General features: G+C 42.9%; 2 protein-coding genes across 2 annotated transcripts; one reads left to right on the top strand and one right to left on the bottom strand.

The window, feature by feature from the left end:
• On the top strand, nt 1-26,968 carry LOC120569819 (GRIP and coiled-coil domain-containing protein 2). Its single transcript, XM_039817934.1, has 24 exons — nt 1-200; nt 908-970; nt 1,091-1,175; nt 1,258-1,337; nt 1,542-1,646; nt 1,844-2,336; nt 6,065-7,959; nt 9,088-9,151; nt 9,276-9,376; nt 10,069-10,167; nt 11,132-11,251; nt 12,146-12,310; nt 12,403-12,507; nt 14,403-14,565; nt 16,212-16,312; nt 16,493-16,570; nt 16,683-16,820; nt 18,501-18,622; nt 19,095-19,271; nt 19,460-19,668; nt 22,033-22,260; nt 22,482-22,621; nt 24,723-24,924; nt 25,092-26,968. The coding sequence occupies exons 1-24, from the start codon at nt 195-197 to the stop codon at nt 25,163-25,165; spliced, it is 5,013 nt and encodes a 1,670-aa protein (XP_039673868.1). The 5' UTR covers nt 1-194; the 3' UTR covers nt 25,166-26,968.
• On the bottom strand, nt 22,903-24,043 carry tmem223 (transmembrane protein 223). Its single transcript, XM_039817935.1, has one exon. It carries the CDS (start codon nt 23,899-23,901, stop codon nt 23,059-23,061), a length of 843 nt encoding a protein of 280 aa, XP_039673869.1. The 5' UTR covers nt 23,902-24,043; the 3' UTR covers nt 22,903-23,058.
• Nucleotides 26,969-27,661: the final 693 nt, after the last annotated feature.

Raw genomic sequence — 27,661 nt, 5'->3', positions numbered from 1 at the left:
CGTTGGCGGAAGCAAGTCGTTGCTTTAGCTTGTCAACTCCGAACCATAACAGAGGCGATGATTTGGTATTAAATCTCCAAGAAATCGGGAATTATTTCAGATATCGTATTTAACTCTAACCGGGACGACTTACCGGTTATCTCTCTTGGCTTGACAGACGACCTAGAAGTAGCTAGCGATAAACTTCGACTGAGATGGAGGTAAATGTTCAGTGACGAGGAATTAGCTTTTAGCTAAGTAACGTTAATACATGTAACGTTATACCATCTTAAATTAGCTAATAGCATAATGTTCTGCTGTTTGTAATAGCGGCGTTTGGGACTTTGAAAAGTGGCTGTAAAACACTAACCGGTTAAGTTACCCCTTATGTCTTGTTTACACAACGAACTTCAGTCCAAACCTTGGTATTTAAATGCACTGAATATCGACATATATTACTTGGTAGAACATGACAATACTCTGGAGCATAACACTATATTGTTCTTTCAAAAACAGTCAGCTCTCCGAATTGGTGACAGTGCTCGCCTCCGTCATCCAGTGTATTTGTGTAAATGTTGACACAGGGAAGGACAAACCTTTTTTAAAGCCGAAATGTGGTCCATCTATGCCGAATTGAAAAGTGGCTCCAAATAACACATACAAGCTTTTAAAACATGCTTTATCGACAATTTACTTTTAACGACAACATTAAGATTTCAGATTTTTCAAAGGAAATACTGTGCTGACTTTGAGACTGGTCTTTTATCGGACACGCAGTCAAAAAGAAGAAGAAAAATCTAGCATACCTGCAAAGCTTTTAAATGTCATTGTTGCAATCTGCACCTAAGACAATAAAGTTTTTCTTATCGTATCTTATCTAGTTAGGTTTGTCATTTCTTTTTTTCTTCTTGTCCTTTCACTGAAACAGGACCCTGGTGGTACAGGAGCAGATTGTTTGGCTCCATCACCAGCAGGTGCAGCCAAGTCAAAGGTACTGCACATCTACGTGTGAAATCTGTATTATGGGTCTAGATTTGTATAAACCTAATTAATTGTTAAATATGTTGGTATAGTTTCATGTTTTTCTCTTTTCTTTATATATTAATCTCAGCTGGACACACTCTCCAAAGATGACCTCATCAAGTTTGCCAAGAAGCAGATTGCTGGCATGCAGAAGATGAAGGGCAGATGTGCAGGTAGCTATAAATGCTATAGAAGCGTGTGTGTGGCTCTGTTGAGTAATAGTGTACAAGTATGTGACATTATTTCTTCTTTCAGATTTGGAAAAAGAAGTTGAATCCCTCAAAAAGCAATCCAAAAACAATAACGACAGTTCAGATGACTCCACTCTGATACAGGTTTGTTTGTACGGCAGCATTTCATTATGTGTCTGCTATAAGTATTCCTCTAGTTAACATGCTCTGCGTCATTTTCATGCTGCATTTTGTAAATTGTGTGTGTGTGTGTGTGTGTGTGTGTGTGTGTGTGTGTGTGTGTGTGTGTGTGTGTGTGTGTGTGTGTGTGTGTGTGTGTGTGTGTGTGTGTGTGTGTGTGTGTGATAGGAGCTGACTGAGAGGATGGATTCCTTGCTACTGGAGAAGGCCGAAACGCAACAAAGTCTTTCACTATCTCGTAAAGATCTAGAGAAGACCAAGCAGCAAGCCAAGGTAAAATACAACACAAATACTGTAAGTTGTGTAACACTGGTTAATTTGCCAGTTTTATTGAATTCTACACGGTTTCTTTGAACACTCTTTGACATTTCAGTGTATTTCTGTAAATTGTAAAGTCCATTCATAGATTCATGTATGCTTATGTGGAAACCAGATTGTCATAAAACACACATAACTGTTATTTTGTGCAGGATGATCTGGCGGTACTGCAAGGAGAGCTTGACCATGTAATAGAAGATCACCAAAGGCAGATCAAGACTTTAGAGAGCAGCATTGAGGAATCCAACAACAAACACCAAGAAGAAGTAGCTTATTTCCAGAGATTACTGAAAGAGCGGGAAGAAAGTGACCGGAAGAGGGAGAGTGAAAGAGAGAGGGAAGAAGTCAGTGCAAAAGAGACCACTGAAGAGGTCCGCCCTTGCTTCGAAGCTCAGCTGCAAACCCTTCGAGCTGAACTGGAAGCGATTCAAGAGCGAAAATCCCAGGAGATCGCTGAGCTGCAGGAGAGCCATCAAAGGGACTTGACGGAGGCCCAGCAGGAGGTGGAGAACCTTAAGGAGGAGCTGGCTCAGAAGAGTCTGCAGCACGAGGAGGAAATGAGGGCTCTGGAGGAGGACTGTGAGATGGAGAGGGAGCGTCTCCTGTTGCTCCACGAGGAGCTGACCGAGCAGCTCGCTCTCAAAGGTAAAACGGTACAACATTCATACAAAGAGGTCAGAATAGGAGCTTGATCTGTCACGGTTTCCTTTAGGTGATATCAACTATCCATACAATGATGCAGTGTATTCACTAACTTTCTTTTTTCTTGTAAACATGAGGGTAACCCAGTTCAATAGAAGAGAGCCTTTTTTGTGGGCCAAGCAGAGTTTGGGCAACTAATTAAGGGTTTTATTATACAGTAGATTCATGGAGTTAAAATTTTTTTAATGGATTGTGAAAACTATAAATTGTGTATTAAAGGGGTGATAGAATGCAAAACCGATTTTACCCTGTCATAGTTGAATAACGACAGTTCGGTGGGTAAATAGGACATACATATAAGCTCAAAATCCCATTGACACCTTACTATGAAAATCTCATATTTTCAAACTGCTGCTGAAAACGGGCGAATCTCAACAAAGCTAGTTGCTTGCGTAAGCATCTCAAAATCCGGAACCTTTGTCACAGCCGTGGGTGTATTAAGAGAACGGTCACGCCCCAACATTTGCATAGGCTACACAACTGACCTGAGATCAGTTAGTCTTCTGAATCTACAGTGCCTTGCGAAAGTATTCGGCCCCCTTGAACGTTTCGACCTTTTGCCACATTTCAGGCCTCAAACATAAAGATATAAAACTGTAATTTTTTGTGAAGAATCAACAACAAGTGGGACACAATCATGAAGTGGAACGAAATTTATTGGATATTTCAAACCTTTTAAACAAATAAAAAACTGAAATATTGGGCGTGCAAAATTATTCAGCCCCTTAAGTTAATACTTTGTGCCCACCTTTTGCTGCGATTACAGCTGTAAGTCGCTTGGGGTATGTCTCTATCAGTTTTGCACATCGAGAGACACATTTTTGCCCATTCCTCCTTGCAAAACAGCGCGAGCTCAGTGAGGTTGGATGGAGAGCGTTTATGAACAGCAGTTTTCAGTTCTTTCCACAGATTCTCGATTGGATTCAGGTCTGGACTTTGACTTGGCCATTCTAACACCTGGATATGTTTATTTGTGAACCATTCCATTGTAGATTTTGCTTTATGTTTTGGATCATTGTCTTGTTGGAAGACAAATCTCCGTCCCAGTCTCAGGTCTTTTGCAGACTCCATCAGGTTTTCTTCCAGAATGGTCCTGTATTTGGCTCCATCCATCTTCCCATCAATTTTAACCATCTTCCCTGTCCCTGCTGAAGAAAAGCAGGCCCAAACCATGATGCTGCCACCACCATGTTTGACAGTGGGGATGGTGTGTTCAGGGTGATGAGCGGTGTTGCTTTTACGCCAAACATAACGTTTTGCATTCTTGCCAAAAGTTCGATTTTGGTTTCATCTGACCACAGCACCTTCTTCCACATGTTTGGTGTGTCTCCCAGGTGGCTTTTGGCAAACTTTAAACGACACTTTTTATGGATATCTTTAAGAAATGGCTTTCTTCTTGCCACTCTTCCATAAAGGCCAGATTTGTGCAGTATACGACTGATTGTTGTCCTATGGACAGAGTCTCCCACCTCAGCTGTAGATCTCTGCAGTTCATCCAGAGTGATCATGGGCCTCTTGGCTGCATCTCTGATCAGTCTTCTCCTTGTATGAGCTGAAAGTTTAGAGGGACGGCCGGGTCTTCGTAGATTTGTAGTGGTCTGATACTCCTTCCATTTCAATATTATCGCTTGCACAGTGCTCCTTGGGATGTTTAAAGCTTGGGAAATCTTTTTGTATCCAAATCCGGCTTTAAACTTTAAACAGTATCTCGGACCTGCCTGGTGTGTTCCTTGTTCTTCATGATGCTCTCTGCGCTTTACACGGACCTCTGAGACTATCACAGAGCAGGTGCATTTATACGGAGACTTGATTACACACAGCTGGATTCTATTTATCATCATTAGTCATTTAGGTAAACATTGGATCATTCAGAGATCCTCACTGAACTTCTGGAGAGAGTTTGCTGCACTGAAAGTAAAGGGGCTGAATAATTTTGCACGCCCACTTTTTTCAGTTTTTTATTTGTTAAAAAAGTTTGAAATAGCCAATGAATTTCGTTCCACTTCATAATTGGGACCCACTTGTTGTTGATTCTTCACAAAAAATTACAGTTTTATATCTTTATGTTTGAGGCCTGAAATGTGGCAAAAAGTCGAAACGTTCAAGGGGGCCGAATACTTTCGCAAGGCACTGTAGGTCGTGCAGATCTCAGAAAATGTATACATTGTTCATATGCAATTTTACCATTAAATTCACTTCTGAGACTTTTTTATGCGAGAAATCAACTACTTAGAGGTCAAATATGGGCCGTTTTACGAAAATTTATGTCTAATTGCAAATTTTGTCCGACTGTGTGTCGGACTTCAAAGGCTGGTGCTGCCTGTGTTGCTGCCTCGCCGCCCGGCCTGCCTTCCTCCACAGACCCCGGCTTGCTGTGAGCTCGATTGAGCTCCGGCACGGCTGCTGCAGCCCACAGCACCTCATACCCGCGCAAAGTCACAGTTTGGGCTAATGGACTACTACCAAACGCCGCTGCTCTGACAGAGCTCCAGGGCCTGCAACTCCCCTCTTCCTGCTAGCTAGCTAAATGCCCGGTGTATGTGAGTGAAAGCGCAGTCAGCGAGCTTGTTACGCCAGCATTCTCTTACCACAGGTTCCAGTTACTCTTTTAATGTGTGTTATAATGTGTTGAGTTATTTAAACAAACGATTTGGAAAATAAACGCCGCTTGTCCGTGAGTCTCATTGATAGAGCCTGCGGCTGGATGGAGCTCTATCAATGAGAGCTAGCTAGCCTCCTCTTAGAATTCCTCTGGAATTCACAAAAATTCATTAACTTGAAATCGGACACCGTTGTTAGCTTTATAAAACATATAGTTAGATGTTGTATAAGTGGCGTGACGAAATTCAAACTGTAAATATACTCGAATTACGACCAAAAATGACATTTAGGTATATGTTGTATAGCTAAGTGGCGTGACATGTGTGTAACATGTGGTAAGAGATTGCTGGTGTAACAAGCTCGCTAACCGCGCTCTCACACACGGGCCATTTAGCTAGCAGGAAGAGAGGAGATGCAGGCCCTGGAGCTTTGTCAGGGCAGCGGCGTTTGGTAGTAGTCCATTAGCCCAAACGGTTACTTTGCGCGAGTATGACGTGCTGTGGGCTGCAGCAGCCGTGCCGGAGCTCAATCGAGCTCACAGCAAGCCGGGGTCTGTGGAGGAAGGCAGGCCGGGCGGCGAGGCAGCAACACAGGCAGCTGAACTCCGACAAACAGTTTTACCAAATTTGCAATTAGCCATCCATTTTCGTAAAACGGCCCATATTTGAGCTTTATATAGTTGATTTCTCGCATAAAAAAGTCTCAGAAGTGAATTTGGTAAGGAAACATTGCAGTGTCTGGAATATGAGATTCTGTTGCGTTTCTAATGTCTGTGTATTGGGGATTCGCTCAACCAATCAGCGCGCGTCTCTACGTGTGTGTACGGGGCTAAGGCTCAACCAAGCAGCGCGCAGCTCATCTAAATATTCATGACCATACCATATTTGGAAGAAAAGCTCTTGTTACAAATAGGGCCAAAACACAGGGATGCATAAGGGCCAATAAAATATCAACCAGGCCATTTTCAGCCCAACTAATGTTACATACCCCATTAGGAGACCATAAGGAACAGTGTGAAATACCCTATATAATCATTCTATCACCCCTTTAACATTACCTTATTTTTCCAGACAGCTACCTGCAGGATGTGCAGGAGGAAGATGAGGAACCTGCCCGCAGTTCAGGGATCGCCAAAATGCTGGAGCTGTCTGCCTGCACTGAGGGTGACAACAGCCAAAGTTATGAAGAGGAGACAGAGATCGGAAGACTGAGAGCAGCCATGGAAGAACTTCAAGCCCAGAGCACCATGTTGCGGGATGAGCTCACCCTGCTCATGAATGTGAAGAGTGAGCTCGAGGCAGAGCTGGAGAGGGCCAAGGAGGAGTTTCAGATGGAGAGGGAAGAGATGGAGTTCAAAATCAATGAATTGCAGATGAACCGGGAAAGTGCTCCCAGTGACCCAGCCATAATGCTGGACCCTGACAAACAAGAAGTCCAAGGAGAGTTTCAGCAACAGAGTAAAGCACACACAGATGGATGTGAATCCAAAGAGTCAGCAATCTGTCCTGGGGACCAAAACTCTTTAAGTCCAGAGGAGCTGAGGGCCCAGTGTGAGTCATTGACCGAAGAGAGAGACTCTACCGAGGCTGAGTGTCAACGCATGAGAGACCTACTGCAAGGTGTGGAGACAGAACTGGGTGAGAAGACGAAAGATTTTGTTCTTCAGTACAAAGCCATGAAGGAGCAGGGGAGCAATACTTTACGGGAACTCCAAGAAAAGATGGACGAACTTAGCCAGGAGAGGGATAACCTGTTGGTGAGGGTGAGAGAGGTTACAGAGGAGAAAAACACTCTGATGAAGAACCTACAAGACCTGAAGCCAAAGCTTGAAGGTTCTGCATGCGATAACCAGAAACTCCAGTCGTCTGTAGAGGAACAAACAACTTTGGCCCGTGAGCTAAAGCAATCTGTAGAGGAACTGACCAGGCAGAATGAGGAGATCCTCTCCCAACTGCAGATGAAGGAAAACATGACTCAGGACCTGGAGGAGATGGTCAACACGCTGACTAAAGAGCGAGATGAAATACAGTCCCAGCTTCAGCGCAGAGAAGAGGAAATGCAAAAGCTGAACAATGAGGGAGCAAAAGAAACCGAGAGGCTGCTTGAGGAGAAAGAGAAAGAGGCTCTTCAGTGTAGAGCGGAGAAAGAGAAGAAGTTGGAAAGCCTGAAAAAAGAGTGGGAGGATGAAGTGCAACATCTGAAAGAGGAGAGGGAGAAGATGGAGGAGATCCTGAAAGAGGAGGTGGAAAGAAGGCAGGAGACTGTTTCCGCTTTAGAGCTGACCATCAAAGACCTCTCTTTGGAAAAGGCTGACCTCCGCCAGAAATTGGAAGAGGCATTATCTGGGCTTTCCAAAGCCCAGGAAACTAGGGAGCTTTTGGGCTCCAAGCTGGCAGCCCTGGAGGCTCAGCTAGAACAGGAGACGTCTGAAAAGAATCTCCTAGAGGCGAAGTTGAATTCACTGACAGAGGAGGCAGAGCAGGCCCGCGTCACCATCACAGCTCTGGAGGGAAGTCAGTCTGAAGTACTCCGAAACTCCACTGAGGAAGTCGAGGAGCTCCGAGCACGCGTCGATGAGCTGGAAAAGGAGAGTGGGCTGTTGAGGAGTAGTCTGGAGGAGGCCCAAGGGGTAATAGGATTAGAGGAGGTGGAAAAGGAGCTCCAGGCTCGTATCGAAGACCTGGAACAGGAGAGGAGCATGTTGAGAAACAACCTGGAGGAGGTGGTGAAGGATACCGAAGGGCTGCAGAAAGACCTGGAGGACATGAAGTCAGTCAATGAGAAGATTCACGAGGAGAACCAGAGACTGCAGGCTCACATTGCTCTCATGACTCAAGAGAAAGAGGAAAAGGAGGAAGGGGAAATGGAGACGAATATGGAGAAAGAGAGAAGAGAGCTTAAAGACCAGCTGGCAGAGAAGGATTCGCTCATATCTCAGTTGAGGAGTGAGACTGCTGCTCTCCAGGTGAGTGGAGCGCCTGATGTGTCCGCTTCTTCTTAGAATAGTTGTCCACACTTATTAGTCTACGGAAAAGGGAATTTGGTGGCCGGGTTGGCTCAGTGGGTATAGCAGGCGCACATATACTGAGAGGTTTATGCCTCGACACAGAAGTCCAGGGTTCGAATCCGACCTATGACGATTTCCTGCATGTCTTCCCCCTCTCTCTCCCCTTTCTCACCTAGCTGTTCTGTCAAATTAAAGGCGGAAAAGCCCACAAAGTAATCTTTTTAAAAAAAATTTAAAAGGGAATTTGACAGTTATGCTCCTGATTATAATCACTGGTGATATTCTGATAAATATTCTAAGCAATTAATTGACCACATTTAGCTTTTAACTGCCTAATCAGACATGATCATGAAGCCACATTTAAAGATTAGATGCTTTGCTGTCTGTAATGGTGCCTTTTCTGATTGGAAATAGCCAAAATCAGAAAATTCCCAAACTTGCACAAAGTGGCTTTAAGTCATTTAGCCAGTAAAATACCTAACATATGGAGTTCACAGCTTGATTAAGGTGAAGCTTTGCTTGTTTTCTTTCATCTTCTAGACAGGCATTTGGCATTATTTAAAAAAAAAAATTTAATAAAAGATTTTTTTTTTATGGGCATTTCCGCCTTTAATGATAGGACAGCTCAGACATGAAAGGGGAGAGAGAAGGGGAAGACATGCAGGAAAGCCGTCACAGGTCGGACTCAAACCCTGGATCTTCTGCATTGAGGAATAAACCTCTATATGTGTGTGCTTGCTCTACCAACTGAGCTAACCAGCATTATGTTTTTACGTCTCACATACTACACAAAATAATCTGTAGCTGAACTGATAGATAAATGCAATGTGTCTTTTAGCTCTAGAAATATTGCAGTTATTTTCTGTCACTTGGAGGACGGTTGGGCTTATCCACTCAACCTGGAATACGAAAAAGAAATACATGTACATTTTTGGGGAATGTTTCAGAAATTATGAAAATATAAATAAATATTTGCAAAAATATTTGATGTTGGCTTCAAACCAAAAAAACAATGATGATTGACATGTAATTTGAGTGTTTTCCTCTTTTTGCACTTTTCTGCTCTTTCCTGCTTTTCTCCCTCAGGAGTCTGCTGCCCAGTCTGCTTCCTCTGAGGAAAATGCAGCCGTTGAGATCACAACGAAAATAGGTGTGCAGGTGTCATTTTACTAAATGTATGGTCCTTCAAGAAGCAATTTAGTTTGCCTGTTCTTAGGAGCAGGTAATAAATTAGAGATTATAAATTCAGAATGTTACTCTGCTGCTCCCCTCAGCTCTCCTGGAGAAGGAACACAAAGAAAAGGATCAGAAGATGAACAAAATCAAATCAGTTGCCATCAAAGCAAAGAAGGAGCTGGAAATCAGCAAGAAAGAGGTAGAGTGAAGCATGACATTTCTAAACTGTACATTTTAATAATAATAATAATAATAATACATTTTATTTAAAGGCGCCTTTCTCGGCATTCAAGGACACCGTACAGGGTTATAAAAGACATTAAAGCAGAAAAAAAAGAATACAACAGAAAGAGGCAGAGCAACTGACATCAAATGGAATAGGCCGTTTTAAACAGATGTGTTTTGAGTTGCAATTTGAAATGGGGGAATGAATCAATGTTTCTGAGTTGGGGTGGTAATGAATTCCAGAGACTGGGAGCAGAGCGGCTGAATGCTCTGCTCCCCATGGTGGTGAGACGGGCGGAGGGGACAGACAGGTGTATGGAGGTAGCGGGAGGTAGTGGGACGCTTTAGTTTGCCGTCTTTTATTTAACAACATGAACGTGGCATTTAAACACAAAGTAAATCCACAGGACTTTACATGTTACAGTGTTTCCTGCGAATTATTCAACCATATAACCTAAAAGAATCCGTTGTAAATTTAAAATGAAATTCCAATATCAAAAGCTCTGCTTTTTTATCAAGTTTTTAGTACAAGAAAGCAATGTTTCAAGTTTAGGACACTAGATAAATAATTGTATAGATGGTAGATAAATTATACATGTTTTCGCTCTGTGCTCAGATTACTAATTGTACATGGCTGAACCCACAATTTATTTCATTTTCTTCCAGGTTGCATCCCTCAAGGAAAAAGTAGAATTACTGAAAGCAGAGAGGGAGAAAGTAAGCAGCTCTATGAAAGATATCATCCATGGTGCTGAAGGCTACAAGGTAGGCGGGACAGAAGAACTGCCAGAATATCCTGCTTAAATTCTGTTATTGTATCAATGACTAAAAGTTACTTCCATAAAGACATTGATGCCAACAGCTGCTGCCAGGTGAAGACATTCGATCTGTAAAACGGTAACTATTCAGGAACAATGGAAAACAGCCTTGTTTTCAGAAAGATAGCCATGCGTTATTTCAGTTAATCCGACTGGCTTCAAATGGCAGCTGTGTGGTAACAGAGATGTAATCATGAATACGTGTCATTCATTAACAACTTTTATGTCAAACAGTAACTGCACTATTTTGTAGCAAGCGGTGTATCAGCCCACCAAAGATGGAGTTAAAAGTCTTGTTATTTAGCATAATGTGGTGTAGGGATGCATACTTTACTGTCGGTAATTATTTAAATTGCAAATCAAATGCTAGATTCCATAATAGAGCATGAATAAATATGTAATGTAAACGATATTTCTTAGTGTTGGACAACACAAGGCAATATTTAAACAGCCTTGTTCTTTTTTGCCTCCATGACTGATTGAACGTGACACAAGCATTGGTATCCAAATGTCACTCCATCTGATGGACTATTTAAATGATGAGATTTTCTTTCAAAGAGAACCCCAAAATGAATTGACCCAAAATGAAACTGAGGGTTATGATCATTAAACATTTGATTAATTGTATGAGTTCCTAATATGTTACTAATTTGCAAGTGGAAGCATGCTCGCTTTGAAACAGACCTTTTTGCCTGATGTCACTCCCAGAGGTGTCCATAAGCAGCCCCCAGACTGCACTGTGCTTTACGACTGTGTCTCCATTAGAGACGAAACCACTCTGTTGTGTCTAATGAGAGTTTTGTCCCATACTCAAATGTAAATGCAGCAGATATCTGAGATGCATAGTGTTTACCTTTTACTGAGCTGTTCAACCAGCTTCCAGTAATGTGTGTGTCTGTGTGTCTGTGTAGAACCTGCAGATAGATTACGACAGGCAGACAGAGCAACTGGATAAAGAGAGAGAGAAGGTGGAGGAGGCAGAGAGACAGATTGTTGAGCTGACCAAACGACTCAGCAGTGCTGTCACACAGGTAACACAAATACACTCTCTATCACACACACACACACAGCCACACATTACCACTAACAAACGCACAAACTGCTCTCACCCTCCAGTAAATCTAAGCAGTGCCACTTTGTCCAGCGATACATCTCTCCAATACTTCTCCCATAACTTAGTTTCCTTCTGATTTACAGTGAGCCATTTTAGCCAGCGACACTTTACCCAGCTACGCTTGACAGCCCGGCAACGACAAATAGCCCATCAAATGTGACTGGGTGAGCTAGGGAGAAATTTTGTTTATATATCCTCCTCTCCCCAAGCTCATAACTGTCTCTTTCCAATGAGAGAACAACAGGCAGGTAAATGGAGCGGAGTATAGCTTCCATCTGCTGTGTGCTAGTGCAACACCATTTTCTGAGACACAGGTTTATTCTTGTGTGCGCTTATGGGTCTCAGGGGAATGGGGGCAGGCAGACTGAAAGCTAATCCGGGATCTAAGAGTATGTCTGGACATCTCTGTTTGCCAATCATAGTTTCAGTGTTTGCCTGACAGATGATGGGAGGTAGCTGTTGCTGGTGCTGGTTCAGTGTTCCTTGCAGAGAAAGCCCTCAGAGCCTGCCGCTGTCAGATTTGCATGAATGACTTTCAAATGTGTCACGTGTGTTCATGCAGGTTTGGCGCATTTGCCCACAGTACATGTGCATTTTCATGTGAAACACCTTGAATCTGAAATAAGAAAAACAGCAGTCTCACAGTGTGAAAATGTTTTTCAGTGGTAGACAGCTAAGCTGTCTGTATGTGTCACACTTTGTTTAATTTCACAAATTATCATTAAATCACAGCCTTATTAACAAGTTGTCATCTTGTTGATGTAAGTGTAGCACCTGACATATGGTAGTAGCATATACATTGTTTTTACAGAATGATACACTGAGCAGTGAGAAAGAGGGCCTGCTGGCTAGTATGGAGACCATGAGGAGCACAGTGAGGCAGCTGGAAGCCCAAAACCAGGAGCTGCAAAGACAGTCAGCCGGTCTGGACAGAGACCTGCTGGCTGAGAGAGTTATGAAAGAACAGAAGATCAAGGTAGAAATAAGGAGAGATGGATACTCTGTACTACTGTTGTGTACTAATCAGAGGTCATGCCAGCCTATAATAATATGAAATTGCTGCTCCAGGGCTTGTCATCTGCCATGAAGGAGGTAGAAGAGCTGACAGCCCAGCTCCGCAAACAGAAGCAACAGTCTCAGCAGACTGCCCAGGAGCTGGAGCAGCTACGCAAGGTACACACACACACACACACACACACACACACACACACACACACACACACACACACACACACACACACACACACAGCTTCTCAGACACTAGTGTCTCTCAGGGCCCGTCCAGTCAAGCAACTGGACTGGTGATGGCCAGCCTGCAGCTACAGCACAACCTCTCAGAGAGAAAGAGAGCAATTCTAGCCTACAGGATCTGCTGTTTCTTTTCCATTAGTGGAGACGGTGTACATGGAAGCTGCCAGGAGGTCTGACTTCATGTCATGTGTCCACATTGTTAGTACAGCCCAACAAACACGGTATTTTTGAGGCTGATATCGATAGAGATTTTTCAGAGTATAAAAAAACATTTTATTTTTTTGGCAAAGGTCCCAGAAAGTTAAATGATACGTACAACAAAAATATATAAATCCATACAAATATCACCTTGCTTAAAGTTTACCACATGGTAAAATATTTAAAGGTCCCATGACATGCTGCTTTTTGGATGCTTTTATATAGGCCTTAGTGGTCCCCTAATACTGTATCTGAAGTCTCTTTCCAGAAATTCAGCCTTGGTGCAGAATTACAGCCACTAGAGCCAGTCCCACAATGAGCTTTCCTTAGTATGTGCCATTTCTGTGTCTGTAGCTATTGAGGAGGAGAGGGGGGGGGGGGAAGGTGGAGGGTGGGGGTGTGGCCTTGACCAACGGTCACTTTGCTCGTTTGAAGGCCATGATGTCTCTCTCTTTCTCATGGGTGGGCAAAGCAGAGAAAGGGGAGGTAACTTTGCTCCTTATGACCTCATAAGGAGCAATATTCCAGATCGACCCATCTGAGCTTTCATTTTCTCAAAGGCAGAGCAGGATACCCAGGGCTCGGTTTACACCTATCACCATTTCTAGCCACTGGGGGACCATAGGCAGGCTGGGGGAACTCATTAATGTTAAAAACCTCATGCCATGGGACCTTTTAATTGTGTGTGCCTGAAATTGTAATTATTGTAGTAGCATAAGAATTTGGGGCTTTTAAAGGTCAGTTCCTAAATTACTGTGAGAAATATTAAGTCCCCTTAAGGCCCGGGACACATTAACCCGATTATCGGCCGTGGGACAGTCTGGCGAGGTCAGAGACTCAAATCTGTTCTGTGTGTCTCGTGCCGTCGTCCGTCTGGGGGCTGTCGGCGTTCATTTTGGCCGACCTGACATGTTCGGTCGGCGGCAGGGAAATCGGGACTCACCCGGAAATGACGAGCGGAATGAGGTGACTACAGTCTCTCAAAATCTGATGAAAATCTTTGTTGAGCTGAAATGAAGACAGATTCAGCAACTGCATGGCCTATTTCTCGCTTAAAATGTTTTCAGAAACACGTTTCAGTGAACTATTTTAGTACAATATGAGATCGTATTCTGAACGGCCGCCATGACAGTCTGGCTCTCAATATCCGGAGAAAACAAACGCGTTCGTCCAATCAGCTGCCGGTTTTCATTTCTTGGGCAACATTACAGATTAGCGCCGCCTGCTGTTATGGAGATGTATTACGTCTCGTCTCCTCTCGTCTTTTTGGTGTGTTCTGTGGCAGTTTTTTGGACCTCGGGGACGCGACTGATCATATCGACGGGGTTTTCTGTCAACGGTCGGCCGTCGGCTATATGTGTCCCGGCCTTAAGGCTGCAAGGTTCTCAACAGTCACACACACAATCACAGATAAAGGAAATCTCTTGAAAAGACTGTTTTTTTTTTAAAGTGTAAAACAGTCAGTTACAATGGATGAAGATAAAGTTAGTTGGTGAAATTAGCTTTGATTCTAAACCACTTTTCTTTTTCCATAAAATGTTGAGACAAATGACCTGACAGTGTGATGAGGTTTTAGCTTTGTTCCCTGTTCTGATGGGGTATGTGGGCTCTGCCTCCAGGAGGCGCAGCAGAGCTCCTTAATGGACATGGAGATGGCCGACTACGAACGCCTGGTGAAAGAACTCAACGTCAAACTCGCAGATAGAGATGAGTGTGCTGAGGAGTTAAAGGCCCAGATAAATGCACTGACCCAGAAGGAGGACACACTCAAACAGGAAATCGGTGTGTATGAGACGTTTGCATTTACACTAACTCTTTAACGCATAGATTACTACTTCTACAATGTCAGCTGGGATATTGTAGGACCCTTAAGGATAAGCGGGTCTAGCTAAAAGATAGATGTATAACCAGTCCCTCCAGAAAAACGTGATTATGCGATCGCATAATGCAATGCATAATCAGCCAAAGTCTGCATATTTATGTGGGGGCTGCTAGGGCTGTGACGATAACCGCATCACCGCAATACCGGCGGTGACGTGCCACTACCGCGGTCATGACGTCATCACCGCCATCATCGCATATTTTTTTTTTTTTTACCTTTAGCTCGCGTAACTTACAGGAGAACAGATATTGTGTGATATGACATATAATGAAAGCAATAATCATTGTGTAGTTACCCTCATAGACTGTCTTCTATCCTACATTCAAGAGATTATGGAGAGAAAAAAAAATGCAAGTTGCCCGTAACTTCAGCTTTGCACATGAGGATGGACAGTCCATTGAGCTGAGGTGGACGTGGACACATTACCGTTAACGCTGCAGTGTTTACCATTGCACATTAGCCTAGCAGCTAGCGGAGTTTCCTTCTGCTTATAGCTTAATCCTGACAAAACCGAACGGTTGAATCTCAGCCTGCATGCACGTTTTGTAGCCTAAACAGAGCAGCTTATATCGGTTATCTTAGACAGAGCACTCTGTCTGCTCAGCTGCTAAGACCGCTTTGCTGCGGAGCGTCTGCCCTTGGCATTGTCGGCAAACCTTTTTTTTTCTTTTTACTTTATTGACAATAGAGCTTTCTGAACTGTCTGTGGAATAGATCAACGGAGATGAGAGAAAACAGAGTGGCCATAAATGACAGCAAAACACAGTAAAGACTCTCACATTGAGCTGAAATGGAAACACTGTGCTATGGGTTAAGCCGATGTTTATCGGGGGGTAACGGCCATTCACTTTACCGGCAGTATTGACAACAGATAAAGCTACTGTGTCTTGAGAAGCTCAAGCTTGTTGTTTTATTGTTTACTTTACATCCTCTTTGCTATCTCTTTTTCCTCTCGCTTTTCCTCACAGCAGCACTCATACGCTGCTCTCCGTTACCGCTTGCTCTCCACACGGGCACTGACGTCAATCACTTAAGGCCCCCTGCCATTCTCGCTCTAATTTACGCTACTCTTGTAAGGGGGTTGCGGTTAACCGCCATACCGCGGTGATATGCTTCGTCACCGCGATAAGAAAAACAATATACCGTCACAGCCCTAGGGGCTGCATTTTTTCTTCAAACGCAGTTTTTGCAAGTTCGTGCAATTTTTGCAAGGTCCCGCAATTTCGTAGCACAAAATTGCATAAATATCCCGCATATTCCATCACATTTTTTAAGAAAACGTGCCGCATAATCAAGATTTTTGCCCACAACAATCACAAAAAAACTAACCCTAATGATTTACTGTCTACTGTGTAACTGCAGGGCCCTCTGCTGCGTGTCATTTTTCTGTCGTCAGGTTTCCTGTTGCTCTACACTGTCAAGCTTTGTAATAAAGGAAAATACAGAAGAAAAAAAAATGTCAGTACAGTATGTATTTTTCCTAAACCACTTTTATTCGTCTGTTTGTGTGTTTGCATGGCCTGTGCATGTGAATTTGTGTTTCCAGAGACTTTGAAGTCTCAGCTGGACCAGGGGGAGGAGAAGACCTCAAAGATGAAACAGCTGCTGGTGAACACCAAGAAGGACTTGGCCGATGCCAAGATGCAGGTCTGTTTGTGTGTGTAACATTGCTGCTTGATGAATGTTAATAGTGTTACGCAACCATGCGTGGGCATGATGGTGGGGGAGGCCTTGAAGATGTTAGCAACAGTAAATCATTTGTGTGTAGCCGCGGTCGCTTATACGGCTGTATGCATTTAAAGTTGTTTGTTGTGTGCATACACGCAGGAAAGCTCCCTCATGCTGCTGCAGGCCTCACTGAAAGGAGAGCTGGAGGCTCACCAACAGCAGCTAGAAAGCTCCAAGGTAACAAAAAAACTTCTCTCAGCTATCCCTTTTGATAAAATATATAGTTTTATAAATCAACATTTCAATACACAAGTCACATATTAAAGTGTGTATGTGTTTGTGCGTTGAGATTGAGGTTTGCGAGCTGGCGGCCGAGCGCCATCGTCTGCAGGAGCAGCTGAGGTCTGCGTTGGAACAGCAGCAGAGAACCAGCAGCTCCCTGCAGCAACGCATCAACAGCCTGCAGCAGGAGAGAGACATTGCTAGGGTACACACACACACACACACACACACACACACACACACACACACACACACACACACATACACACACACACACACACACACAAGGGTTCGACCGACACTCCTTTATACACACACACCTGTAGAGTACAACGGTATACACTCACTGATCACGAGCAGCTCCACCAGATTGGGGTAAGGGTAAAGAGCACATCAGCAGTAGTATTTAAGATGCTGCAACTATAAGAGACACTTCCAACTTTAAAGGTGCTCTAAGCGATGTTGGGTGATGTCACTTCTTGTTGACGTTCAAAGTATTGTCAAACAAAACAGAGGCTAGCTCGCTCCTCCCTCATCCCGTCCCCTCCCCCTCCCTTCCGCGCACTAAACCCCACCCCCAAATCCTTCTTGTCGGTTATTGGCTGGAACACTGTTTGTTATGTTTTATGGTGCAGGTTGGCACAGTTTGTTTTTGTTGCCGTTTGTGGAGCCTGGGCTGTCTACAGAGACTGCTTTTTTTTGTGTTGAGGGGACAGGCAGCTCGTGGATAGTGAGGAGTTTCCTGTATGTGACAAAAAAATGTTGTAGCCTAAAAAACGTGTGACATCGCTTAAAGCACCTTTTAATAAATTGAATTGAAGATTGCACTAGCTCATGCTCAGAGAGCTGGGTTATATAGGGCTGCAACTTGGGACTATTTTCATTATTAAGCTCTCAATTATTTTTATTGAATCATTTAATCTTTACAATGTCAAGAAATTGTGGAAAAATTCCAAGTGCCCAAGGTGACAACTTTTAACACATCCAAAAGCCATTCAATTTACAGTGATATACAGTAAAAGAGAGCAAACCCAGAAGTTCTCTTTTTTGAGAGGCTGAAACCAGCAGATGTGTTTTCTTGTTGGTTGATGTTTGGTTGATGACTGACTTAAACAATCAGTTATTATTATTTCCACACCTTCGTGGAGAGGTGTTAAGTTTACCTTTTTATGGAAATTTTGGAGCCATAGTTTGTGGTGCTGTTGAACTGTATTGTGTTTCACCGCGAGATGTTTATAATATTTTGTCCCCCAAAGTTTTGATAGCGACTCAACATAACTGTCAGATATTTGTATGGATTTTTGATTAGAGTGAATGTAGACTACAGCCCTGCTAGATGGCCTTAAACTATCTGTTATTAGCAAGAGCGTTGGTGCAGGAGTATTACTAACTCCATTTAAAAGGACGCTCAGCTGGGTCTTCAATCTTATTAGAGACCTGACACAAGCAGTTTTAATGATATATGCATTTGCACAAGCTGAAACACAAGCATTAAAGACACAGTCTTTTCACATTAAAATGCACAATTCATTTTTATTTATTTATCTGAAGCAGTTGCCTAGAGACAGGTAAATTGTGAGAGTACAGTGAGTTTGAGTGCAGCAGTGGATTGAAAGAACAATTCAAGAAAATAGGAGAAATGGAAAACATTTGAAACATAATTGGTGAAAAAAATGAGAATGGCTACATGTCTTTCACCAGTTGGACACAGTCAAATGATGTCTCTACAGTTGTTTTCTTGACCAGTCACAGAAAATATGTCCTTAGGTCTAAGTCTGAGTAAACTATGAGACCATGACCATCAAAAGTGAAGTAAAGCTGTAGTACAAAATGTGTGTTGGGTTATTTACTGTATGTCTCTGCTTAATCTTTGTGCTGATTCCAGGCTGAGCTCATGGCAACAGCTGGCGAGTTTGAGGGTTACAAGGTGCGAGTCCACAATGTGCTCAAACAGCAGAAGAGCAAAACCACTTCCCAGAGTGACGGAGATTCTGCCAAATTAGAGAGGTAAGGAAAACTCCTGTGTGACAAACATGCGTGACTAAGGAAGACGCAGAGGCAACCTCTACCAGAGGTAATGGTGAATTGCATCCTGTCACTGAAAAAAAAAAACGTCAAAACAAGCAGACAGATACACACCCAGGAAAATACTTAATGCAGGTTGACTAAATAGCTACAAACAAATAATTACTTTATACTATTGCATATTGTGTAACACAAGCACAAGTCCTTTGCAATTTCAATGCTGGGATGCTGGGTTTGATAACACAGCTCGGTCTTTAGGATAATATTCAGATATATATATACAAAATACAGGGCGTATCACATGAGTAAGAATTTCAATGTTAATGTAATTAAATCACAGGTTAAAAGGCAGCTGCTCAATGGACCATATTAAAGTGAACACTAATTAATAGTATGTGTCAGTCAACACCGTGAGAGTGATATGAATATAATGAATATGTGGTGTGTCTGGCAGGGAGCAGTTGTCCTCTCAGGTAGAACAGCTGAGGTCCAGGCTGGCAGAGAGCCAGCAGAGTCTCCAGAGCTGCACAGGCGAGCTGCAGCAGCTCCAGACTGAACACGACACTCTGCTGGAGAGACACAACAAAATCCTCCAGGAAACTGTGAGCAAGGAGGCCGAGCTCCGTGAGAGGTGAGCTGGCTTGGCTCGAAGGTTTTTCTTCTTTCTTTCCAGTTGTTGTTTGCCCTTTCTTGTCGAGAATTGATCATACTACCATATTGAAATACTGCATGTTCCCTCACACTCCCTAGATACCTTATGACAGCAGAAGTCTCTACATGATTCCTTTTAATTACCTCTCACTCTGTCTCCCCCTCCAGGCTGCTGTCGGTGCAGTCGGAGAATAGGGCTCTAAAGTCAGATCTGTCCCAGGCTCAGGCTGACCTGTCTTCACAGGTTGAGAGCCAGCGCCAGACCTACAGGGAGCAGCTGAGGAAGCTGCAGGACGACCACCGGGCAACTGTGGAGACCCTGCAGGGCCAGCTGACCCGCGTCGAGGAGCAGCTCTTCTACCTTCAAAACCAGAACAGTAAGGCCGGCTACACACTGGCTGCTTGGCGTGAGCGTGGCGTTTCTGTTGCGTGTCAGCTGCGTGGCTTTTTCTGTGTCTGACGCAGCGCTGCTGCTGCTAGCCTTGTCTGGACACATGTATGTTTCCCATTGATAAAATGAAATACCATGTTAAACATAAATATATACTGATTTGATTACAGCAAAGACGTCGGCAGTATTGACGGCAAAATAGGCTACAGAATATTTCGTTCTGTATTAACAGGTGCAATATTAGAAAATCAAATTTTTTTTTTAAATTGCATTTATATCAAAACCTATAGACTTTCAGACATCATGTCATTTATTAATATGTATTTGTGTCAAAATGACATATCCAACACACTTGCGTGTCGCATGAAAAATAGGCGTCGGTTCTATTTCTAGCAGGCGTGCGTTTTCGTCTCCGTCTCCGAGACATGTGTGTCACGCAGGCAGTGTGTAAGCTCTAACCTGTTAACATGGGAGCCGAAATATGAACGGACACGCCACGCAGCTGACACGCTCGCGCGACGCAGCCAGTGTGTAGCCGGCCTAAGCATGGAAGCAAATGGAAAAACTATCCATTTAAATGAATCTGGCAGTAAGTACCTGGTTCTGTTCACGAAGTAGCAGTGGAAACAAGTGATGTAACATATAATATCTATTATATTACTAATCAGAAAGATTGATCCAAAAAGTGACTGCTGCTAAGATACACAGCAGTTAGCTCAACGGGTGCATGGTTGGTATCGTGCAAAGAGATCCATCAAAGCATCAAGTGTTTAGAGTGTTGACGTTTTCTATCTTGTTCACTCTGCTTTTTTTTTTTTTTTATGAGAGGAATGATGGGAGAGAGAACAGAGGAAGGGGCATGCTGGTGTGTTTATCAGTAGAGCAGCACTGGGGAGCTCATTCATCACCTCCCACACAGCTGCCCTCTGGAGTCACTCAGCAAATACACACATAGTAATGACTTCTCTGTCACTCCAGCATGGCCAGGTGTTGGCCAGGCTCCTCAGCTCTGTTCCCGCCTCTCAGTGTGGCACACAGCTCACTGTGGCATCTGGAGAGACTCGTCATTAGAGCCTCACACATGCACGCCAGGATTAGCTCGATACATGGGGCCAATATTACCCTTTACTGGAAGTCATATTAGAGCCTTTTAACCACTGTATTTGGATTTAATGGCAGTTAAAATGGAGAGGAGTTCAACATCTGTGTGTTTTAATGGCCCTATTTGGCAGGTGGGTCATAATCAATCAACTGCTGGTCCCCTGGACACATTTTTACTGGCTTATGTTTTATGAATCAACTGTAACAAACACTCAAATTGATTTATGTTCATGGTCATGTTTTGTCCCATTTACTCTTTAATCTAAACAAACCATCAGTACATTAACACAAATTACAACTACTAGTTCCGGAAACAGTCTTTTACAAGTTAGAAACCAGTGGAGGCAGCATCATTCTCTGCTGTTCTTTGTTGCTGACTGCTGTGGCTCTGCAGAGACTGTGCTCAGTATTTATGTGGTCCAGGAAACTAATTCTACTATGAATTGGTTTCCCTTTCCCCGCTCATAGCTTCTTCTTTTTTTTTTTACCACTACAGCTTGATTTACCTTTGTGTTGAACCTGTAACCGATTTGATTGATAAGGTCTGTGCACATCCTAAAGTTCTCTATAACAAGGAATGTTGTGTCAAGAGTCAGGAGGATAATAAGTACCAACATTATGCACATGCAGCATTATGAGCTAAAGATGGCTTTTTTTTGTTAGTGTGTTGAGGTAGAGTAGCAGAGTGAAGGTGGGAACGTGAGGGGATTGGTTTAGTTTCGGGTCTTTTGGTTCAGTTTCAGGTCCATTAATCATTATCTTCTCTTTTGTCCACCCACTCTCTCAAGCACCTGACCCTTCCCTCTCGCCCTTCTCTTTACACTTCATTGTGAATGCCAACTGATGAACTGGTTAACTCCAGTGTGTCTGGTGCCCCCTCATGTCACAATGAAGTACGACACTGACTCACAACTTAGTGTTAAAATAAGTAGGGATTCTGTTTAGTGCAGTGAGGGATTGATCATACTGCTTCAGCAGAGTGCAGAGGTGCTCTTTGACAAAATAGAAATCCAAAACATGTTAATACTACTTTCTGCTCAAATTATTTCTTTATGTATTTGAAGCCCTTATTTATTTAGGTATTGTAGCTTTCAGACCGGGAAACACTTTGCAGCAAAATATGAACACATTTTGTGTTGAAAGTAACGAAAATAGTTTTCTATCTAGTTCTCTGTCATTTAACCTTATTCATCTGTTTAAAGATGAATAACAAAAACGTGTTGTTCTACCACCTTTTACACTCTTTCAGGTTCAGTGGCGGTTCAGTCCGGCCGCAAGCCCGTGGCGTCAGACCCTCAGCGCAGAAATGCAGATCAGAACCAGGCAGGGCTGGGACTAATGGCCCTTAGCGACCTCCAGTCCATGGCCAGGGAGGAGGGTGAGGGCATGGAGACCACTGAGACCGAGAGCCCTTCTCCTGCTCTTACGCCTCTGCCATCTCTGGAGCAGCTTCTCACATCCCCAGACCCCAAACAAGGTGTGTTCCAAACAGGAGGTGCACCTTTTAACATTTATTCAGTTTATAAAAGCAGCAATGTGTACAGTACTTTACCTGTCTCACAAGTTGCATATTCAATCTCTGACCTAAACATGGCAATTGAAGACAAAAGTTGGTCACATCCTGTTGCCATCTTTGTGCTCATGACTTTCTAAAAACCGTGATCTTTAACTTTTGCGTGTCTCTGGTTTGGTCTCTAGAGCCCTTTGTGTGGACGGTGGAGCCTACCAAAGAAGAGCTAAGTCAAAAGTTGAGCACAGCCACGCGCAGTATGGAACATATGAACAGCCTCCTGCATGAAACGGAGGCCACCAATGTTGTTCTCATGGAGCAGATCACAGTATGTATATGCACACAAGTACAGACATTCAGAAAACGCAAAGACATTCATCAGTTTAATTTCAGAGCATTTTTAACTGTGGCAATGGTTTTCTTTACTTAAATAATTAAATTTAAAATAACTAATTCTACTTTAAGTGTTTTTAAATATTAAATTATTTGAAATGCATCTCACAAATATATTTTGAAGCCCCTCTCTAAAAGTATTTCATTCAGACATTGTCAACAATACGGACATGCCATGTTTGATACTAGGCATACATTAATCCAAATGAGTCCATATTTGATCTCAGATTTTATTTAATTGAAGTGAGAGAATCAAACAGAAATTGAGATATTTGTTTGGCAGCCATGTCAAATCACTTTCTGTGGACCAGTTCCATTGGGGTTTGGTGTCCAACACAGTTTTGGCAACAATGTAATAATAACCAGAAGAACTTAAAGTGGCCGGTAAGCCCCAACAGTGATGTCAAACAGCCTAGCGTTGTTCACGGTCCCCTCTTTGTCCAGAAGAAAGTAAAACTTGTGTCCTTTGACCCTGAGGGGGATGAATGTGGGGGACTCGTGTCTGTGAGCGTGACAGGCTACCTGGGACAGTGGGACGGTTATTCTCCGGCCTCGGCCTGGTCCCAAAGGTGACTGCGTGGAAACCGTCACCATCCTCCCACCTTGGTGTAACACCACCTGGCTGACAGAGCGCCTGCAGAACAAGAGTCCGAGCCCGACAATCCCCGCTCCTATTGCCAGGCATCCCAGCGTAAAGCCGTACCTCCAGGTGTTTGACCCCAGGTTCAGCTCAAAACTCCACATCCCAGCCAGCCCGGTGGTGGTGGTGGTGGTGGCGGTGGCGGCGGCGGACGCTTCGGCTTTCCCTTTCTCTGTAGCGCCACCTGTGTCTCTGAGCCCAGTGTAAGCGAAGTGGCCCAGGTATGTCCAGAAGAGGAACTGGCCGCCGCAGAAGACCGAGAGGAGCCGAAAGAAGCGGGTTCTGTCGTGCTCGAACAGGACGACGTCCCTGGAGGGCTGGGCGGAGGTGCAGAGGCTGCGGCGGGCAGACAGCGGTCCGTTATTAGCGGCACCGCGGCGGCTTGTTTGAACGAACATCCTGCTACACAGACCTGCTACACACGCAACCCGGTTAACAATGTTGGACATGCTCGGTGAAGTCTGTACGGACATCGGCGCTTTTTGAAAGACCCGGACTTCTTGCCGAACGTCAACGAGTCGAAACTGTTTGGAGTAACACGCCAGCGTCCCGCATAGCAATCGCTGTAAACCCATTTTCCACGGCGATAAAAATGGCTTTGATCCTCCCGAAACTGTTAGGCCAGAGAACTATGATAAGATATGTTCAGAAATCGTTATTTTCTCCCAACCATTAATGTATTATTATAACACACCGGACATCTGCAGCTCAAGGGGGCGCCGCCATACTTGTTATGTGTGACGTAGGGTGTTAGATTACGGAAAGTGGCGCTGACCAAAATTCCATTCCGCCCGTAAAAAGAATGGTCGGGTTATGATCGAGATTTGCAAAACCAACAAAACGAATTTGTGCATTGGCTCTATATTTTCATCACTTACAGAGTATTACCTAATAAATAATAAGTTGACACTGACTGTCTACTAAGAAAACCGAGCTTGCTTTTTAATGCTTTGAGCATGATACCAGTTGTACCGTATTCAATCAGGTATTGGTATGTCCGAAGATAGTTTTGAAGCGGTTTGAAGTCAGACTATTTCGTTTTTGTTCTGAATTGTTTGTCTTCTTCTTCTTCTTCTTCTTCTTCTTCTTCTTATTATTATTATTATTGTTATTATTATTATTATTATTATTATTATTATTATTATTATTATCATTAGTAGTAGTAGTAGTAGTAGTAGTAGTAGTAGTAGTAGTAGTAGTATTGTATACTTGCCTATTATTGTAGACTTCTGTTGCTAACCTATTGACCAAATAATATATCTTTGTCCACACTAGTGAGATTTAGTGTGTAGGTTGGTATGCCGATTTTGGGAAGCTAACCCTGTTAAATGCAGGGACTTTGCCAAAGCTTAAGGGTTTTATTATTTTAAAGTTGCTGATATGTTCTACCTGCTAGTTGCTGAAGAGTGAAGTGCGCCGACTAGAACGGAACCAGGAGAGGGAGAAGAGTGTGGCCAACCTGGAGTATCTGAAGAACGTCCTGCTGCAGTTCATCTTCCTGCAATCTGGCAGCGAGAGGCAGGCGCTTCTGCCCGTCATTCACACAATGCTGCAGCTCAGTCCGGAGGAGAAAAGCAAACTGGCTGCCATTGCACACGGTACAGTATGTCCTAGGTGAACCCGTTTTGTAGATGTGCGCACACACACACAGCGTCTGAGTGCACACAGACCCAAATTCCCTAAAAATGATCTGTTACTCATTATTTTACTGTCAATAGTGTCTCCATAATGTCTAACCAGATGTTGTTTGATTTCCTTTGTGCAGGTCAGGAGGAGGGATCCGGGTCTCGGGGCTCAGGCTGGAGCTCCTATCTTCACAGCTGGTCTGGGGTCAAATAGTTTTGACGATCAACCAACCCAACAAAACAATAGGAGCACAGTGCAAAGATGTTACTGGGCCTTTTTTCTGTGAAAACCTGTACTAAGCAGTGATGCTGTACATTTGAAATGGTGGCATAAGTGGGACGTTAACTAGGGCATTTCTAAAATTGACCATAGAAGGGACCAAGGTATGTATCAGAAAAGAATAAGGGAAGTGTGTGGTAGATATAACACCAAATCCTTTTGACATGAATATTGATTTGAATTTGCAGTGCAATAGTTGCATTAGTCTCTCAGCAATGAAAGTTAACTGTGACACACTTCTGTCTTCCTTAGTCTTACTATTGACACATGTATTTATAACAATATTTACTGGACATGAAGGACACACTTCCTTCAAAGTGGAGCTCAAAAGGCATTATAAGGAATCATTAGCACTATGAAAATCATTGTATAGTGTACACGGTGTGCTTTAATAGGCACTCCGGCCGCGCGTGCGTGCGTGCGTGCGTGCGAGTGCCTTGTGCGTCGGTATTAGACGCCAAGGTGACAAAGCATCAAGAAGTCAAAGCCGTTTGGAAGCAATCCCAGACCACTCTTTTTCTGAATATTAAGTACAGCCCCTTTAAGGACATGCTTAAGTGTTAACATTTTTTTTTTATGTGTTTTTACTACCTTAGAGGCAGCCATTATGCCCCCATTCATTGCAGTATGAAAATTGACATGAAACTTTCTTAAAACATTAAGAGTAAACCTTTATTATTTACTAGAAGGTAGAAAAAAGACATGAAGAACACATTAATGCCCCATGCTTTTGAATCAGCAGTGTGTATGTGTGACTTAGTTAATGGGCTAAAACAATGCTAGAGCTTAGGTGTGGTCTGTTGAAGCCTTTCCTGTACGTCTAATCATAATCTCACTTCAAGTTCAAACGAGTGCACGTCTACATTCTCAGGTTCACCTGACCAACACGACTTACCTTATCATAATAGCATATTTATACTTTTTCTGACTGGTTTTGCAGTTGTTCACTAATGCCTCGCATTCTGAAATCGGGAGCAGTCCTAATTTAAATTCCTTGAGTTTTGATTCCTCATATCCGGCAGTGATCGTTGATTTATGATTTTTGTTCCGGTTACTGTGTTATTTGTTTGTTGTGGTTGTTATTATTTAATGCCAATTTATGATTTTACTAGTTTTCTATATCTATTTTGGGAATACTTTATGGTTTTGTCAGCTGTTGCGCTGATGTTTAAAAGAAAAAAACTGAACAGAAAACTGAAAGATTTGTTGCAACTTCATCTGCACAGCTGACACATGACAGCAAGCACATCCTCCATGCTAAAGTGTCCTTGGGCAAGACTCCCTAGCAGACCCATGGGTGCTGCTTAGTGTCTGACCATGACCTCTGACCTCCCTGTGGAGGTGGGAAAAAAGGAATGATAATTCTGCACAGAAGCCCCCCTCCCAGTAAAGCACACATCCACCCACTCTTACATTACATGACTAAATTTTTGCTCAAGTCCTACTAACAATGAGAATAACTGGCCTGTTTACTTTTTCATTCCAGTGGCAGCTTTCTGTGATTCCTTCAGCATAAGTGAATGTATTTTAATCGAAGGCTTTTATATTTATGACATTTAATGTCCGCAGAAGTTATGAGAGATTAGCGTTAACTATGAAATTGGATCCGTATAAGAATAAATGAGCATACAGAATGTTTACGAGTTCACTGTAGAACAACTTATGTTAGAGACGGTTTATGTTTGCTTTGTGGTTATTTCTGACTTTAATCTGAAATAAAGTTAACGTGGATGATAATGTTTCCAATTACTTTCACTATAATGCATTTTGAGATGAAATTTTGCATCTACAGGTCATTATAAGCATCAGCAGCCAGATGGTTTTTTTTAAACAAATAGGGTTGGGCGATATGGAGAAAATCAAATAACACGATATTTTTGACCAAATACCTCGATATCAATACCCCAACAATATTGTACTGTTGACTATTGTTGCTTTCACTAAATATTTACCCAATGAGATTTTAGATAAATAATCATCAGTAATGTGGATATAATGACTAAGTGGATAAAGGCAAATAATAGAACAGTTACAGCAGTCGGGTAAGTTCAGAAAATGACATCACTTTACTGTAAGCCTTTAAAACCAGGAAAAGACTACACTTATGCCATATTACAATGTTACAATATCCAAAATCTAAGACGATATCTAGTCTCATATCACGATATCGATATAGTATCAATATATTGCCCAGCTCTAAATCATAGGCACAACTTTGTTTCAGCAAGAGGATTTATGTTATGTGGATATATGTTCCTAAAGCGCTTGAAGCATACAGGTTATACAAGTATTTAACAGGATAAAGTGAATCAGGATGAACACACAAATGCAATAAAGAGGGACTATAAGTTTACCATAAAAGCACAGAAGTGTTAATATTTCTCCATCCTGTTTTCAGATTTGGAAATCCTTGATTTTATTATTTAAATC

The sequence above is a fragment of the Perca fluviatilis genome, chromosome 12, assembly GCF_010015445.1.
Source record: "Perca fluviatilis chromosome 12, GENO_Pfluv_1.0, whole genome shotgun sequence".
Taxonomy (NCBI): domain Eukaryota; kingdom Metazoa; phylum Chordata; class Actinopteri; order Perciformes; family Percidae; genus Perca; species Perca fluviatilis.
Note: the sequence above shows the minus strand (reverse complement) of the source record. Positions and strands in the feature narration are given on the sequence as shown.

What these genes read in the sequence shown, in the direction of transcription:
- tmem223 (XM_039817935.1), bottom strand. Translation starts at nt 23,901, where the DNA reads ATGGGTTTACAGCGATTGCTATGCGGGACGCTGGCGTGTTACTCCAAA.
- LOC120569819 (XM_039817934.1), top strand. An exon ending in GATTCTGCCAAATTAGAGAG is followed by an intron (nt 18,623 to 19,094) that starts GTAAGGAAAACT and finishes TGTGTCTGGCAG; the next exon opens with GGAGCAGTTGTCCTCTCAGG. An exon ending in ATCCCCAGACCCCAAACAAG is followed by an intron (nt 22,261 to 22,481) that starts GTGTGTTCCAAA and finishes TTTGGTCTCTAG; the next exon opens with AGCCCTTTGTGTGGACGGTG.